Source organism: Gavialis gangeticus, unplaced genomic scaffold (assembly GCF_001723915.1).
Source record: "Gavialis gangeticus isolate Ggan-Ray unplaced genomic scaffold, GavGan_comp1, whole genome shotgun sequence".
In the NCBI taxonomy this organism is placed as follows: Eukaryota; Metazoa; Chordata; order Crocodylia; family Gavialidae; genus Gavialis; species Gavialis gangeticus.
In genome coordinates, this window is record NW_017729031.1 from 4,779,060 (window position 1) to 4,796,491 (window position 17,432).

General features: G+C 39.1%; 1 protein-coding gene across 1 annotated transcript in view; it reads right to left on the minus strand.

Moving 5' to 3' along the window:
• The window catches only part of GALNT13 (polypeptide N-acetylgalactosaminyltransferase 13), a 259,112-nt gene that overhangs the window by 93,839 nt on the left and 147,841 nt on the right, over positions 1-17,432 (minus strand). Inside the window, exons 7-8 of the mRNA XM_019522794.1 lie at positions 7,596-7,735; positions 1,726-1,824 (exon numbers count right to left, since the gene is read on the minus strand). Of these exons, the coding sequence (XP_019378339.1) occupies positions 1,726-1,824; positions 7,596-7,735 (239 nt within the window). The remainder of the gene's footprint in view (positions 1-1,725; positions 1,825-7,595; positions 7,736-17,432) is intronic.

Sequence of the window (17,432 nt, forward strand, 5' to 3'; positions counted from 1 at the left end):
CCCTGCCCACCATAACCCCACACCCCTCCCACAGCCCCCACCCCAACCACCAATCCCACACACTACATCACACACAACCATTCCCCAACCACACCCCTCCACGTACACCCCATTACCATCCACACACAATATACAAAAGGACTGTATTTTGAGCTATTATACAATCACTTCTAGATACACTTCGCAAACACATAAATCAGTACAAAAATATTTCTGAATAAAATTAAAATAAGTTATAGTAGATGTTTTATTTTTTTGTATATGATTCATGATTTTTTTCTCTGGTTTCAATATTGCAGCACCCTCCTTCCCAAAAGGAGTGCTTCGGGGCAAGGGGAGGGACTTCCAGTGGCAAAGATCAGGAGTTTGGGGGGCAGGATGCCTGGTTCCAACATGGTGCCTGGGGGCGGGGCAACTGTCAAGGGGCAGGGCTACCCATGTGGCCCTCAACAGCTTGCCAAAACTCAGTAAGCAGCCCTCCAGATGGAATAATTGCCTGCCTCTGCGTAAGAGGAAACGCTGCATATTAATAGTAATTGTTTGCCATTTCTGATCTTTCCTTGTAAAATGTTCCTACATACAGGTTTACTTTGTTGACCAGAAGTACTGCTAGTGTGTTCGACGTAGTGTTTCAAAGTGAAATTATTCTTTGTGAATGGTGTCAGGTTGACTGCTATTTATATCCGGGGCTGAAAATCAAGAGTACAATTATAATTCAAAATTCCCTGCCAATCTGCGTCAACCTTGATCTGACCTGGGACCAACTTCAGAGATGACAGTAAATGTATTCGCCTTGTTCTTTCAGCCCCTCACCTCTTCATACTATTACTGTATGTGCCATTCAGTTCTGTACATACATCACAAAGAGCCTCTTAATATATTTATAAAGTCAATACTGAGGGCTTAATATGCAGCCATAACCTTTAAAGTTAAGAAGTATTACCTACATTTTTGAAAGAAGAATTCATTTTTGAACACACAATTTCCCAAGAAATGTTTGCTCTGCACATGCACCCATCATCCCTCCAATGAGCATGATTCATGTACACTGATGCTGTCCTATCCAATTCCATAATGGAGGCTTGTTCCATAAGCCAAATTCTGCTGAGTGGGTGTCTACATTGCACCCACTCAGTGCAATGTAGTCTTTGCTTTCAAACAAGAATGTATTCTATTCACTCAAATACACTGCTAGGTCTGGCAGACAATGTAAGTGTTCAAAGTTTGGAGCTTCTACTTGAAAAACGATGGGCTGTTGGACTATGATTAAAATTCAGGAGGCAGGAAATTCAGAAAGCCAGAACACAGCTTGGAACTTTATCCCTCAGTATTACACACACTAACTGTCAATACAGCTCTTATTTAGTGTGCTCTGAATACCAGGTGATCCTAGGCACCTACATTTGTGCTGCAGTATCTACTACAGCACAATAAGGTGAGTCAGCTGTTTCAGTATTGCCAAAACTACAAAACGCCTAGGACATATGTACCTCTGTAAATATTAATGCTTAAAAAACAATGCATCACTGCACTGCAGCAGTCAGGTGCTTAAGAGTGAAATGTTAGCTTTGATTCAGACTTAGTCTCAGAATCATTTGGGTGAATTTAAATCAGGTTGTTAATAAGTGTTCAGATGATTGTTGTGCCCTGGTTTATATAGCAATACATTAGAAAGCACCATTTGAAAGCAATTACAGTGCACCTAATGAATGATTTATTTTTTACCTGATTTCCTCCCATGCCATGGCAGTTGAATATGCCCACTTTTTCATTCTCTTTGCGTCCCATGTTATCCAGACATTGGTTAGTTTCGACATTTCTGATCTGAAGAAACACAAGGGTCAAAACAAAAGCAGGTGACTATAAAATCCAGTAAAACGCCAAACAACGTCACTTCAGTCAACCACGTATCACAGCAACCTCACATCACCACATGCTGTTTCTGCAGTGCAGTTTCTTTCCTTCTCTTGAAGGCCAATAAAGAGTTCATTCTTTTTTTTTTTCTTAACAGGAACTTTTATTCTATTGGGCCACATACAGGTATTGTGTTTTTACTGAGAGAATCACAGTTCTCCCCGTAGAAACCAAGAATATACAGGCATTTACACAGTTTATCCCAGACCAACAATCCATTATTTTTTCTCTGCATGGGAGAAAAATACCCCATCTCTGACCTAGCAGAGGTTGCTTCTGGGAGGATGAATGTCTGTACACTTCCCCCTTGCAGGGACCACAAGGAGTTGAGCCGTAGGGAAGTGCTCCCCACACGCTCCTAAGACTGGGGGCTCCCCAGACTGGTGCCGCTCTCCTCTTCTCAGTTCCAGAAGAATTTGAGTGGTGAGGAAAGGCTCCCCTGCCTTCTCCAGACCAAGATCATCCTGGTTTGGAGAAGGCACAGGGGGAAGCTGCTCCCACCTCTCCCACAGACGGGAAGGGGAAGGAAGGAGCAAGTCATTCCTTGCTCCCTGCTTGTTCCTAGGTCGGAAATTCCTCAGACTGGTAATGGGGTTTGCCAGGCTGCTTCGCTACTTTACTTGTGACCACTGGAAGCCAAACAGAAGAGTGGCCTATCCTTGGTTACTGCCTGCTCCTCATGCCATGGTCCTCGGGATCTGAAGAGTGGGAAGGGGGCTTTGCCCTGCTGCTCCAGTTTCCCTCGGAATAGGAGGACTGGAGCAGCCACCATTCCCCCTGCTTTCCCTAGATAAGGGTCATCGCTCCCCCAGACTAGTCTTGGGAAGGTACAAAGAGCAGAGGAGAGGGGGCAGTTGTAGAGTAATGCTTGTACTCTCCCAGAAACATTTCTAGCAGTAGAAAATGTCATGGCCTTGGTGAAAACTTGAAAAAATACTGGTCTTAATTCTCTTGCCTTTCAAAACATCTTGTTAAGCTATCATCTCTGGGTATGGACAGAGGTAATTTTCAAAAGAGGAATCAGAGTTGCTGCTTGACCACATCAACTTGTACTCCTGCCTGCTCCTACAGTCATATAAATGCGCTATATCACTAAACATTTAACTCTGAATGGAACAAGGATACGGCTACAATGCTTTTATTGCTGCAGGTAAACAGATGTAACAGTTACTTTGTATTGTGACTGAACAAACACATATTTTGATATGTGGGCTTGGGCCCCAAACAGTGCAGTTGTTCTGAGGTCTACTGTAAATTAAAAGAAACTCAAAAGACACTGAAAAAAAACACAATAGGATTAAATCTGCAGAAGCAAGCACAGTAGAGGGCCTTTAAGAAAAAATATGCTTGCAAACCTCCCATTTGTGAAAATTTGATAATTGCACAAGCAACTACCCTTTTGAATGTTCAGCTACATGAATTGAAAGCACTAATGGATGTTTTATCATAGATAATGTATAAATATAATGTACTTTACTTTTCAAAGCATGTACCCAGTTTTGAAAAGTAGAGTAGATTAAAAAATGTGAAATATTACAACACACATACAATGGAATAAACTGATATACCATTCAAGTGTATGGAGGACATTCACTATAATTCAATGCACTGTGCTACTTTACTTACCCAGTGAGACATGGCTTCACTGCAGAAAGCAATATAGAACAACATGATTTCTTAGATTTCCCCATTTATTTTATCCCAGCAGGGCTAGTCTGAACTCTCCAGCTTTCTCAGGTAAATCACATGAATACTAGACAGTTTCCTTTGTCTAAGCCTGTCACATGAAGTCTTTAAAAACTGAGTCTGTCTTGCTCTGCATAGACACTTAAGACCTCGTGTCCTTCAAAGGAATAAATGGTTTGCCTTGGTTTCTTTTGTCTGAAGCACTCTTTCCCCTCCTCTGCAATACAATATCCTGTGCAGCTGGTTGTTCCCAACATGTGTTGTCAACATTTTAATAAGGGGCTCCAACTAAAATTTCCCCCTTGGTCCATAACAACTGCTCCATCCCCAGGGGCAAATTTAACTGCAGAGAGAATGGATGAAAAACATTTGGAATCTGGTAAATATTTCCACAGTTAAATAAAAATATTTTCTTGGGATAATAAACATGGAACAATGCACCAATTCAGGAAAGAAATCTCTCTTCAGTGCATATTTTTCTTTGGCATATTTTACAGTTTAGTCTTAAAATCAAGCTAGTATCCTGTTTTTATTAATGCTGAACACACACAATTCCCAGTGAAGTCAGTGGGAGCATCAGGTATTCAGCATCTCTGAAAATACCACACACTTCAGAACTTAACAATGTTCTTCTGTAACAGAGAGTGTATTTACCAACCCAAGGTTGTCTTTAAATGATTCATACATACTGTGCTTTTAGGCTAGGGACAGACATTCAAAAAGCCTGAGTCTAAATTGATTCAATCTTTGCAGGTTAGTCTAACCTGGCTAGGCTGAACCAGTTTGTAACTGCATAGACATCTCATACATGCAGGCACATGCCTGCAGTGGCTCAGGCTAGACGCCAGGGGGTGCTAGAGCAGACCTCCCTTCTCTTTCAAAGTTCTGAGCTGAGGGGGACATGGCCAGGCCCCTGTAGGTTGCTGTGATTAGGGAAGGGTTCCCCCCTATCCCTTCTGACCAGCTCAGCAGGGAATTGATAACACAGTGTTTATCACTCCATTAAGAAGACACCAGAGGGACATTACCAACTACCAGTTGATTCTGCCTTTGTCCTGTCTGCCACAGCACAGACCATAGCCAGCATGTGGTCTGCTAGCTAATACACAGACACCTCTCAGCAAGACAGAGGGGAGGGGGAAGTTCCTGCTTAGCAGGGAGCGGTGAGCCAAATCAGTGAAGTCTGATAAACCGGTTTGAGCCAACTCAGTGAAGTCTGATACTACATTCAATGAGGTTTATCTCAAACCGGTTTCAGCCATTTTCAAACTGATTTATGTGCACTGAACACTTGTCTCTAGACTTGGGGCCCACCCCTGCAGGAAAAAAGTGGTTCCAACTACAGACCTAATTCAGCATCCTCCTTGGTAACAGAGGCCTTGTCACTAAGGCATTTAAACAAGACATTTATTTATTTAATTCATAATTTTTTTAAGTCCTAATAAACTACCAGTCTATCTTTCTGGTCCACTTAAGCTGCCTGTCAGCATGACCTATGATGGATCAGGTATACTGGGAAACAAAACCGTCTGCTCTGCAAGCCATGGATTTGCTTGAGGGATTTGGTTCATTTATAAATGAATAACACTACTCTCAGTTCTAAGCCAGTCCTTCAACACTTTGTCTAGAGTCCATGCAAATTACTGCAGTGCAAATTCTGTAGCAGTCCTAAAAATAAGGCCATGCAAAGGCAGAAGATAGGTTCAGGACTAGCAGTGCTCAGCTTGTTTCATTGTTATAAAGCCTACTATATGGGGATTGGGAATTCAAGTTGCTGTCCCTGGATATGTGCTGAGGGTGAACTGTCTCACACTTCTGGAAAGAGATGCCACCTCTAATCTCCATTTGTAAAGATGTGGTAACCCACTTCCTAGCCGCAATGATTCTCCCAAGTCAAGTGTAGAAAAGGCCTTGCTGAAACCTTTTAAAAACCCCTACATTTAACAGATCTTAAATTTGAAGAATTTTAATGCTAAAGGTGAATGTTTTCAAAGTTTTTGACTAGGGGATTATAATGGAAACTAACCTGAAGCCTCAATATAAAGTGCACAGCTAGAATACTTGCTGCTCTGCATCTTACTTTACATTCCAGTTTCAGGTATGCATGAATAAAACATGATGTTTAAAGAACTTCCGGTACTCATTCCACTTCATAAGGCATATATGCTACATGATGATATACTCACAGACTTATAATCACATCTGTATATAAGGTTGAGATTGACATGCTACCTCAACATAAGTAAGACGTTTAACAACAATTAATTTAATAGAAAAGATTAGTCATTGCATCATGATCTGCTTTTTAACCCTCTGTTACACATGCATCCTTAAACTACTTAAGAACATTAATTCTATACAATTGCATATCTTTTGAGATCTCGCTTAAAAATTGTACATTTGACTTATGAAAGGAACAGGGTAATATTTAAATTATTTAGTGGCCAAGCACAATTCAAATTAAACTGAAATATGATACCAATCATTATTTCTGAAATACTGAGATATGTAAAAATACAAATGATTAATGGTAGAGAAATATTATTTGATTTCATAGCAGTACTATGTAAATCATGCATGAAATCTTGCAAATTTAGGCAAATAATCTCAATCTCAAGTGAAAGCAGTTATTCCTCTTCTTGACAAAATAGATCAGACTGTGCACCCCTTGAAATGTATAAGTGTCAAATGTCAAACACATAATTTAGCATCAGATCAGAGAATCATTTTACTTAAAAAAGAATCTGCTGTTAAATAGCCAGCCAGCATCTCAGCAAGATGAACAAGAAGCTTGATCTCAGAAGACCAAGCTGGTTATGCAGAGAATGTTCGATGTTATAAGCCTAAGGGTTGCTGTGCTGTTTAGCTAGCAGTGATCCCAAATAAGCAATTTAACTGAGCAGGCTAGAACCCCTAGTGCTGGCTCTACCTGAAACAATATGCCTTTTAAAAGAGGAAGAAATGACACCCTTAAGATTTCTTTCAGGAGATAATGTAACTGTTCTTTTTCCATTTTCCACATATAGTACTCTGGCTACATGTGCAAAAATCCACCTTCCTTAAGTGACAGCCTGTAGCTGAAATTGACAAGTGAGAATTTTAATTCACAGATGCTGCCTGAATTTTTCCTCTAGTTCCCATGGAAACTCAGTCTGTATGGGTGAAAATAAGGTATTCTTAATGACTGTTTTATAATTTTCACATACCTTGGTTTCCCAATGTGACATTACCTTGCCAAACCCTATTATTTCATGCTCATTAGGTAGGATCTTTTCTTGATGTTCTTTTAAACAATGTTTGACTTTTTTCATGGTTAGTCTAAAAACCCTAATCTGGGCTTTACTTGGCACTGCAAGTTCTTAACGTATAGAGAGGCTACTTTGCCAACTGTAATAAAACTGTAAGTGTCTGACTGCTGCTCTATCAGTAGCTATCTTTTTATAGAAGAAGGCCAAGCTCTTAAAACACAGCTCATATAAAACATAGCTTACCGTTACACCATTCTGTTATCTCAATTGTAAAAGGTTTTTGTTCCTTCCTGAACTAAAGTCTTGTGTTTGTTAGGAATGTTCACGATATTCAACTCTACACAGCTTAGGGTAAGATAAGGTAATACATGCACAAAACACATTCAGTCAAAAATTAGATAAATCATTCTCTACACATAAGGCATGTAAATGCTGGTGGAAAGCATTGTCTCCAGCTTTGGCATGTTTTTTTTTAACAGTATTAGTCACAAACATTATTTTCAAGCAAGTTACTTGTTTTAGAAGACAAATCTTTAAGTATGAATGTAGAGGCATGCTGTAGAGACATCCTCTTCTGAAGCATTGAATAGAAAAGAAGTTTTTTAAAATAAAAAAAAATACATCATGTTTGGGGCACACTTAAGAAGCATTTTACACAGAATGCTAGAGAAACTCTGTTCATTACTATTGCTCCCATCTGCACAATTTCTATTTTTTTCCTACTTAGCCAAGATAAATAATTCATACCTCACCAAGTGAGTAATAGCGTCTTGGAATCTGGGAGTCCGGATAGATGTTTTCTAGGTACCATGAAAAGGGTTTACATTTCAGATTTTCTCTTAATGCTTTTCTTACTGAAACATCACCATAATCCACTTTAACAACACCTAGAATTTTTGAAAGAAATATATAATCAATGAACAGCATCCTTGCAGCTACACAGAAATGCCACAGATCATTTTATAATCATTTTCCAATTCCTATAATTATAATTCAGTAAGATACAACAGTATTTGCAGGTGCTACAACACTGATCTTTTACAGTCATTCAGTTTAGCAAATTAAAGGCTCATAAAAACAACCTTTTTCTATTATTTATAATTTATTAATCTGAAAATGTGTAGCTGCATTAAATTATTTGTTCCTTTATTGGATAATTAATGGCAGATAGTATTAAATCTTATGAATTTGGTAGGTCAGAATCAAAGTTCAATTAAAAAAGAACTTGAATAACTGAGAGCCATATCAATTTATCCAACTTTACTGCATATGAAAATATTTGAGAGCAGCTAATGTTTCAACTTTATAGTTCAAACTGCTCCCTTTTAGCTTTAGTTTGCCAGCTGTTTTATGTGTTTTGATCTCCTCCTCAGAAAGAAAAAAACCCTAAGTTTTTAAAACAAATGTTCAAAGGTATGTTGCAGGTCTGTTCAAATTTAAGAAATTATTTTAAGAGCAGTAACTTAAAAGAAGGATGGATTATTTCATGTAAAGTTCATGTATTTTAAGTTTGCTAGCTTTAAAAGGCTGACTGAAAATAAAATCCACATCACAAAACTGTCCATATATAGCTGTAGCAAGGTTACTTTCTTCACTACTGAGAAAAATTCATCCTGCCTTCCTTCTGTTTCATGTACACTGGGAACTAATGATTCAGGTCTACAATACAACAGCCAGCAGTTATAAACTGCTCCTGTTATGGACCTGCAATAAATTAATACCCTCTGGAATAAGAGAAACAAGGAAGAAATTGTGTCTTGGAGGCTGCTTCTATGTAAGGATGAACCTAAGGGCACAGTCTATGGCTAATAACTCTTAATTAACAGTTGTAGTAGTGTTATTTGTTTGTTTTTCTACTCTATGAACTTGCTACTTCAAGTAAACAGGGGCTAGTTTCACAAAAAGGACTTAACTATTCTTTTGGATATCTCATTGCGAAAGTTAGATTCTGAAAATACCTGTCCTGTTGCCACTTAAACCTTGGCACACTGGTGTTTTCTGACATTAAAGATCCCAAAAAGTACATTTAAGTTAAGCTAAATTTTGACAGTGATGAATAACTTAGCAGCTGTCTCATCTTTAATCTATAATTAGGTGCTTCCTGCCAGCCTCACTCACAGAGCTCAAACCAACAGAAGTGTACAGTTGGGGAGGCCCACTTCCAAATCCAGCCCATGTGATAGAGGCATTAACTCCTACAGCTACCAGAATTGTTGCATCAGTGGGGCTATCACCCAGGGGATTAATGCCGCTACCGCTCACCCTTCCTCACCATGAGTCACCTGACTGATGAGAAACCCCCCTGGGCTGAATCCAAATGAGTATGGTGCCCTGATCTAGAAAATTCATGAAATAAGTGTCAAGATCTCATGATGTTCTGGGGAGAGCAGCCTGTCCAGCCAAACAAAATGGATTGCAATTAATCTACTCATGATATTCAGACTACCTTTCTACTTCCACCTTAGTGCTGACACAACAAGCACTCTCTGTGTTGTGGGATGTGTTTAAGTGTTGTGTTAAAGAGATGGTGCAGAGGACTGCAGCCTTTTTACGTTTTTTTGTTTCCCAGAGTGAGCAGCTCTTCATGCAATAGTCAAGGTAATGAATATATGGATCACTGTAGCCAGATTTATACCCAACAGAAAGGAGTGGAATTCCTGACCAGTTACAGATGGATGTGCATACTGGAAGGTGGGAAGGGGGAAGGGAAGAGGGTTGATTGACACTGGTGGCTTTGACTTCAGTAGGTCTGTGCATGGAACAGAAGCCTGTCAGTGTAAACCAGGTCTTCTAGATTGTGGACCATGTAGAGAAAAACCTTTTCTTGATACCTCCCTTCCCTTTTCTCATTCATGTAACAACTTTACATATTAGAGACATGGAAGAGTATTAATTGATAAACAGTGGACACATTTTAGATGTATTTTTCTGAGATTTAGTAATTAGAAACAAGGGAGGCTAGGACCACATGATGACAAAGAATTCTTCAGACCATCAACAAGTGGTCCACAGCCTATAGTTTGAGAAATTATGCTCTCAAAAGACAAAAATGACCAAGGTCAACTCTTTTCTGTGGCTACTGCTCCTTCAGTTTCCTGAAATTACTTCATTTCAATTACTTTGCCACATTGTAGCCATCGAAAAATTGACATTAACCAGCTAAACTGATTAGTTCTTGGCATAACACAACCCAAATCTTCATTTCTGAATTTTATGATGATATTAAATGTTTTTGTGTTGTACCTCTTAATGTATTTCCCAGTTGCACTGAATTTCCTATGCACGTAAGTTCTATAGAAGGGATAGTACCAGAGTATACTGCTCCCTGTTCAGAATCTCACCTAGTTACTATAAATAAATCAATTCTATACTATTCACATGGTTCACTGTATCAGCCAGTTGTCAACTCATCAATCGGACGAAATATGGAAAAATACCCTAGCACATCTGATGTTCACTTTTTTAGATAAATATAGGTAATACATTGGAAATGGAAGTGTAAATGTTTTCTAAGATTCTATGCTTAATTTTTATTTGGGAAAGTTCTCTGCATAATCTCATGACATCAGAGATGGATGCATATCAAAGCTGGGCAAGAAATGATTTTCTTGTCTTCAAAACTTCTCAAAACTTCAAAAAAATTTCCCATTTTGTATAGAGATGAAAACAGTACCTTTTAATGAGGACAGAGAAAAGCAGCCTAGAGTAGCCAGTTTCCTGGTGGTTAGGGCACCCATTTGTGAGGTGTTAAACCTTGGTTGAGGACCATCTTCTGTATTTTTTCCATGTCCCAGACACCATTGCTATTGGCTATTTTTTGGGAAGCTCTTCTTACCCTCAGGCTCAAACTGTTCCACTTCGTAATAATAAAATTTTGCTAGAGCAGGGACTTGAATCGGGATTTCCCACTATCCTGACCATCAGACTCAGTCACTACTACTTCCTCTGATCAAAAACTCCATCCTGGATTTGATAAATCTTTTTCAGTTAAATTTTTAGGAAAACTGCTATGATCCTAGAAACATTTTTATTTTGCTGAACTGGAACTTTCCACCAGGGAAAAAATAATAATTGAATACATTCCTACTCAACTCCATTGTGAATGTAACTGATTTTCTTTTAGATACAGGCCTTGCTGGAACATAGATTAGTGCATATACTGCTCATATAAAGGCTCTGACCAAAGCACTGACCAAAAGTAGGCCTCATTGAAGATGTAACTAATATACAAACTGCATACGCAAAACTTAGGCTGGAGTGCGCATCAGTCATGCAGACTTCTCACAAGACCTGTTGATAAGGCTGGAAGGGGATGGTCTAAAACACACAAGATAATGAGGAGATGTACAAGGAGCATGATGATCTGCTAAAGATGTGTTGATGTTTGTTATGAATATAGTAGAGGAATTATATGATATAAACAAAAGCTATTTTGATCAATTTATAACAGGGGAACTGTAAACCCTTGGAATTTTGTACTTCATCTGCACTGAATACCTGTACTCGCTTATAAACATACACTGCAGGTTTAACAACTATCACCCTGGAATCGCATTCTCTTGCAATACTTCTACACTAACATCAACTTTCTAGACACCATCCTAATTCTACAGCTTGGAGGGCACCCTCAAATCAGTAAATACAGAAAACACATCGACCACCACACAATGTCCACAAAACCAGCAATCATCCCAAACATTAAAAGAAAAGGTGATATCTACTCAGGCCCTCAAATACCACCCAGCAAATACACTTCTGGAGAGAAACAGACTGTATCTTTGAAAAAGTCACCTAAATAACCCATAGTAACCTATTACTATACAAGAGAAAACACCTCGCTGAGCTCATACCTTTGTTTGTCACCTACCATCCACACTTGATGCATCAAAGCAGCACCAAACAGCTATAGCCTGTATCTGAAAAAAAAAATCAGCCCTTAAGAAATTCTCATCCCAAACAGGTCTCTGCTAATCAACAGACACCTAACGTGAGCCAGCCCTGCCTTAAAAATACAGTCAAAACCTACCAATGCATCTCTACTGCCACAAAAAATACTCCCAACAACATCATAACCCATGAGTCACACACGTCTATCCCAGAATGTAGCATATCTAAGTTCAGTGAACAAAATGCCCTCATGGTAATTATGTGGGTGAAACCAGACAAAAACTATGCACCAAAATGAGTGATCACCAAACAAGAAAGATAAAAAGATAGAGATCTTAGAACACAGGTAGAGGACATTTTTCATAGAAAAAAATTACTCCCTGTCTTTCTCATTTTACTCAAGGAAGTCAACAAGATGAGCATGGTAACAGCAATTCATTAGGCTAAACACTAAGCAACTCCAAGAGCTGCTCTAATTAAAGTGCCACCATGTCTTATGTATCAGTGCCCCTATGCTTAAATATGTCAGCAGGGGCACTTAAAGTAAAGCTTGCTCAACGAGTTTTAATTCAAGTGCCCCTGCCACCATTTTTAAATGTGGGGACACTGATACACAAGATGCAGGAGGCTGCTGGAGTGTGGTAATCAAAGGCTTTACTGAAGTCTAAGTAAATCACATCCACCTCATGATTTACTTCAGGTCCATCGCCCACTAATTTTTGTGATTTATATGATCTGATTTTGAAATTTTACAGGTAAATGTGCTAGGGGGATCAGCAACAATTTTCTCACATAAATGCAAGGGAATCAGACCCCTAATACAAAATGCTACTACAGTAAAAGTCCCATTAACTGGCACCTTACAAGCCAGTACACTCTATTAACCAGCATGCCAGCTTGTAAGGTAAAGTGAAACCAGAAGTGTCCACTGTGGCACTTCCGGTTTTGCTGAGCCCCCATGGCCTGGGGGCATAACAGGCTGCACGGGGCCCATCTCCCTGTCCCGCGGAGCCCGCAGGGCCCGTGGGAGAGTCTGCGATGCCACAGGAGAGTCAGCGATGCTGCGGGATGGGTGGCAATGCGCCGGGAGAAGTGGCAGCCTGAAAAGGCAAGGACACCTGCTCGGGCCACTCAATTAACCGGCATAGTTTGTTATCTGGCATCCCCCATTCCCGGGGGATGCCAGATAACAGAGCTTTTACTGTACTTTATAATTCTGCTCAGAATATACTTTGTATATTTACAAACATATTTTGTATATTTGTATATTCTACTCAGGCCCAGAACACACTGAATGGATCCAGACCATGCCATGATAAGAAATGCAAAGCCTGCCAACGCATCTGCACCACTACCACAATTACTACACCCCACAACAGAGCCATCAGCATTCCTGCATCTTCCAGCTGCACCTCCAGAAATGTAATATAATCTCATCCAACGCACCAAATGCCCTGATGGAAAATACATAGGAGAGACCAAACAACAACTGTGCACCAGAATGAACGCACACCAGAAATCTATCAAAGACAGGAATACCCAATTACCTGTGGGGGCACATTTCTCACAAGAAAACCACTCTCTCACCAATCTCTCAGTTCTAATCCTCAAAGGGAATTTACAAAACACTTCTCAGGGACGAGCTTATGAACTGCACTTCATCAACCTCCAGGATACAAAAAATCACGGACTAAATATAGACACTGGATTTATGATGCATAACCTGCCTGACAACTGACTCCCCAGGTGCCTCTCTACTATTTAAGTGCTATATTCATCCCCCTTCTCCCCCCACAGCCTGTGTCTCATTCACTGACTCCTCAATTTACACGTTCATTGACTGCCTGTCTTGCATGCATACAAGCCTCTGGCTTCTTTACTATTCATTCCATCCAGGAAGAGCACACACCAACTGCAGAGACTTCCTCAGCCTGACAAAGGGTTTTTAAACCTGAAAGCTTGCTAAAGAATGTTTTCCCAACTATTTAAGTTGGTCTAATAAAAGATATCAGATTCACCCAAAGAACCTTGTCTGCCTATGTCCTTAGACCAACACGGCTACAAACTACACCCCTGTAACTACTTTGTACAGAAATTCAGTAATCATCATCATCAGAATTATTACTTACTTACTTGAATTTTGTTACTTCTACATTTAACCCACAAAAATGTTTCACCATCCTCCTAAGTATCTAACTATTATCATTCTGATGAATCTGGGTCTAAGTATATCACATAATTATATAATTATAGTATATGATATAATTTTAATACTTATCAATTACAGAATATTCAATTTTATTTATTATCACAAGCTTAAACCTAGACAGTTGCTTCATTAAGCCATCTTCTGGGGGGAAAAAACTCTAGCCTAATTATAACATTGAAAATCTGCTGTTTAATCAAGATATTATCAGCAACAATTCTTCTGAATGCTGATGTTTTTGGCTAGAGCCAAATGATTAAGTGGTAGTTAAGCAGCTGTTACAGACATGTGAAATTTTAAGCTTGAATTAACAGATATAGCCAAATACATCCTTCAAAAGATCAAATAAACTCTAATTATAGCAAAAAGGGAGCACTGGTGAGGGCTCATCTGGAGTACTGTGCCCAGTTTGGGGCCCTCACTTCAAGAAAGATGTGTACAAATTAGAATGGGGGACAAATGGGGAGTGACAAAAATGATTAGTGATTTGGGAAACATCACTTATGAGGAAATAGAGCTTTTTAGCTTGGAGAAGAGAAGACTGATTTGGTAACAGTCTTCTAATGCTTCAGATACTTCACTTATATATGAAGGATGGAGATAGATTATTATCTGTAGCTGGAGGGGACAGGGCAAGGAATAATGGTCTTAATTAGCAGCAGAGAAAATTTATGTTGAATATTAGGGAAAGTTTTCTCACTGAGGGTGGCTAAGCAGTGGAACAGGCTACCCAGAGTTGTGGAGTCTTCATCCTTAGGTGTTTGAAGAGTAGGTTAGGCTGACAAATTTCACAGGGATGGTTTGGTTGTGAATGCACCTGCATTTGAGCAGGTAGGTGTTTAGACTAGATGACCTCCTCAGGACTCTTCCACCTCTACTATTCTGTGACTCTAAGACCGAGGAAAGAATAAAGACAAATCAAATATATATTTGATTTATTCTATACTGCTTTATTTCTATTCAGAAATTACTCTATATTAATGAAAATCTTTTTTTTTTAATAAGTTTGAAAAGGTGTCTTCTTTCAATAGATAGATATTTAGCTGGCAAAATACACCACCTATCAGGGGACCCGGATCCACTTGATTCCATTGCTTTGAGAAAAATAGTATAAAAGTCAGCATTCTGAGTTCTATTTAATATCTTGTTTTAGGAAATGGAAACCAATCAAAATTTTAAATGAGTAAACAAAACAAAAATAAAAGTAAAGGAGTTGGCCAGGAACAGCTGAAATACTTTACAAATGATTTACACTAGTTACATTTGAGTAAGGCTGCCTTTTAAAATGCTGTTAGTAAGAGATATGAGGCTATATTTTAAGTATACTTTTGTTTATAGTCGAGAAATAATGAATGGTATATCACACTAAGGATAGCACATGAATGGTATATACTAGGAGCCAATCATTGCCTGAATGAAAAGGTAAGAAATAAGTAGTTTCTTAAAATAGGCCACTGAACAAGTAGGATTTACTCATCCTAAGACGTGTACAGTTGCATAACAGGATAATCTGTAGAGCAATAATGGAATTGATTAAATCTTTCAAAAGAAAAAAAATATTGCAAAATGCTCTTTTTTGGCCAAAAAACAAAATCTTTTGCAGAACAAAAAAACCCCAAAACAAAACAAAGCAAAAAGAAAACAAAACAAAGCATAAAGAAAAACTTTCAGTCTTATCAATCCTTTATATTTGCCATGTGGACTGCTATGATTTTCTCCCTGGTATTCTATTTTCCAGATTTGTATCAAGAAAAAGTTGATATATAAATAGTGCAACTAGAAAACAGAAATAGGTGAGTTAAACATTGCAATTAATTTGATGACCATGGGAAAAAAATAAAATGGCAAAAATACTCAAATGCTTTAATGTGAGCCAGAGTGGAAACTATAAGATATGTTATTAGGAATCAATGATCCAAACATCAGACATTGTTGTAATCTGCCAACAGTTTGGAATCATGGCTAAGGTAACTGGGACCATAATAGGAAAGTGGCAATTCCCATGACCTGGATCGAGCCTGCTGGCTGCACACCTTTCCTGCATAAGAAAGACACATTCACTTATGAGAATGTAACTGGGTAAAATATATTCCACCATCCTGGCATGTAATAAAACTATCCCCCTCTTGAAGAACTCTAAACAATGCTGTTTCTCTTAATCATGTTTTAGAGCATCGAATGCTTTGCTTAGTTTTGACCGTTCGTTTCTCCTTTTAAAAATCCCTCAAATGCATGTGGCTCTCAATAGGTTGGAGAAAAACAAAAACCTAGATGATATAGGTGTTCTACGTATACAGTACTTAAAAACAAATTCACTTGAGGATGCTTCTAAATTGGACACCTTTCTTTTACTCAAAATATCCAGCAGGTGGAACTGTTTTTCCATTTAAAAACAGCCTGGCAGTCTAAAGTTTATCAGAGACAGAAATTAAATACATGCTACCTAGCTTGTATTGCCAATATATGTGGAGCCCTACAGATCTCCCTCAGGCAGAACTGCCACTGAAGTCAATAGGATGAATCCTGCAGACTCTACTGAAACCAAATTGAACAGGAGTTCTACATGAGCAAGGCCTGTCAGATTGGATCCTAGAAACAGACTGAACACGTTTCCAGTCACCGCTTAAGTGTAGTTCAGGCATTAGATATTTAATCCTTATAGGACAGAAGCTAGCACTTAAGATTTTTTTTCTGAGGGTCTCTTGATATTTTGAGGGGTTTTTTAACCCCTGCACATCTTGCTGCTGTTATATGAAAATATCCGCTTTCTTTTTTAAAGTAAATGTCTATCCCTCATGTTTGTAGAAGGAACTCCAAATGTAAACCAGGAAACTTAAACAAACAGGTAGTAAATAATAAAGAATAGTCAACTATTGTTAAGTCAAACTCATAATTTTCTGTGGTATGCAGAGGCATAGGGAGATCCTTCAGCCTTTGTGGATGGGTGGAGGTTGTGCCCCTGGTGCTCTGTTTGTACCCTCCCATCCCCAGATATGCTGTTGGGCACAGGGCTACACCTGCTGTGGCAAAAACTCCCTAAAGGGGTGCCATTCCACTTATCCCCACTTGCCCACCTGATACGATGTTGGCTCCTGTACCCAGGCAGCACATGGCTGCACCATGCTTGGCAAAGACTCCTGGGAGAGCATTCTGGCACCCCCTCATTGTCAGCACCCACGGATGCTGCTCCACTGGGCTATAAAGGGAGCCCATTACAGGTCATTTAGTCTGCTTGGATGTTTGGCAGCTTGTTAATCCACTGTAAAATTACTCAGGATGAATTAAGCAAGACATCTGTCTTGCTGGGAGCTTTTGACCCTAGCTGACTTCCTGCCCCTGGGGGCAGGGGGCTGGACTCGATGACCTTCCAAGATCCCTTCGAGCCCTAATGTCTATGAAATCTATGAAGCCAATAGGAAACTACCTGCATATTCATTTCCCTAAATTTTAACCAGCATTATCCAATCTAGAAACCTAACCTGAGGCAATAT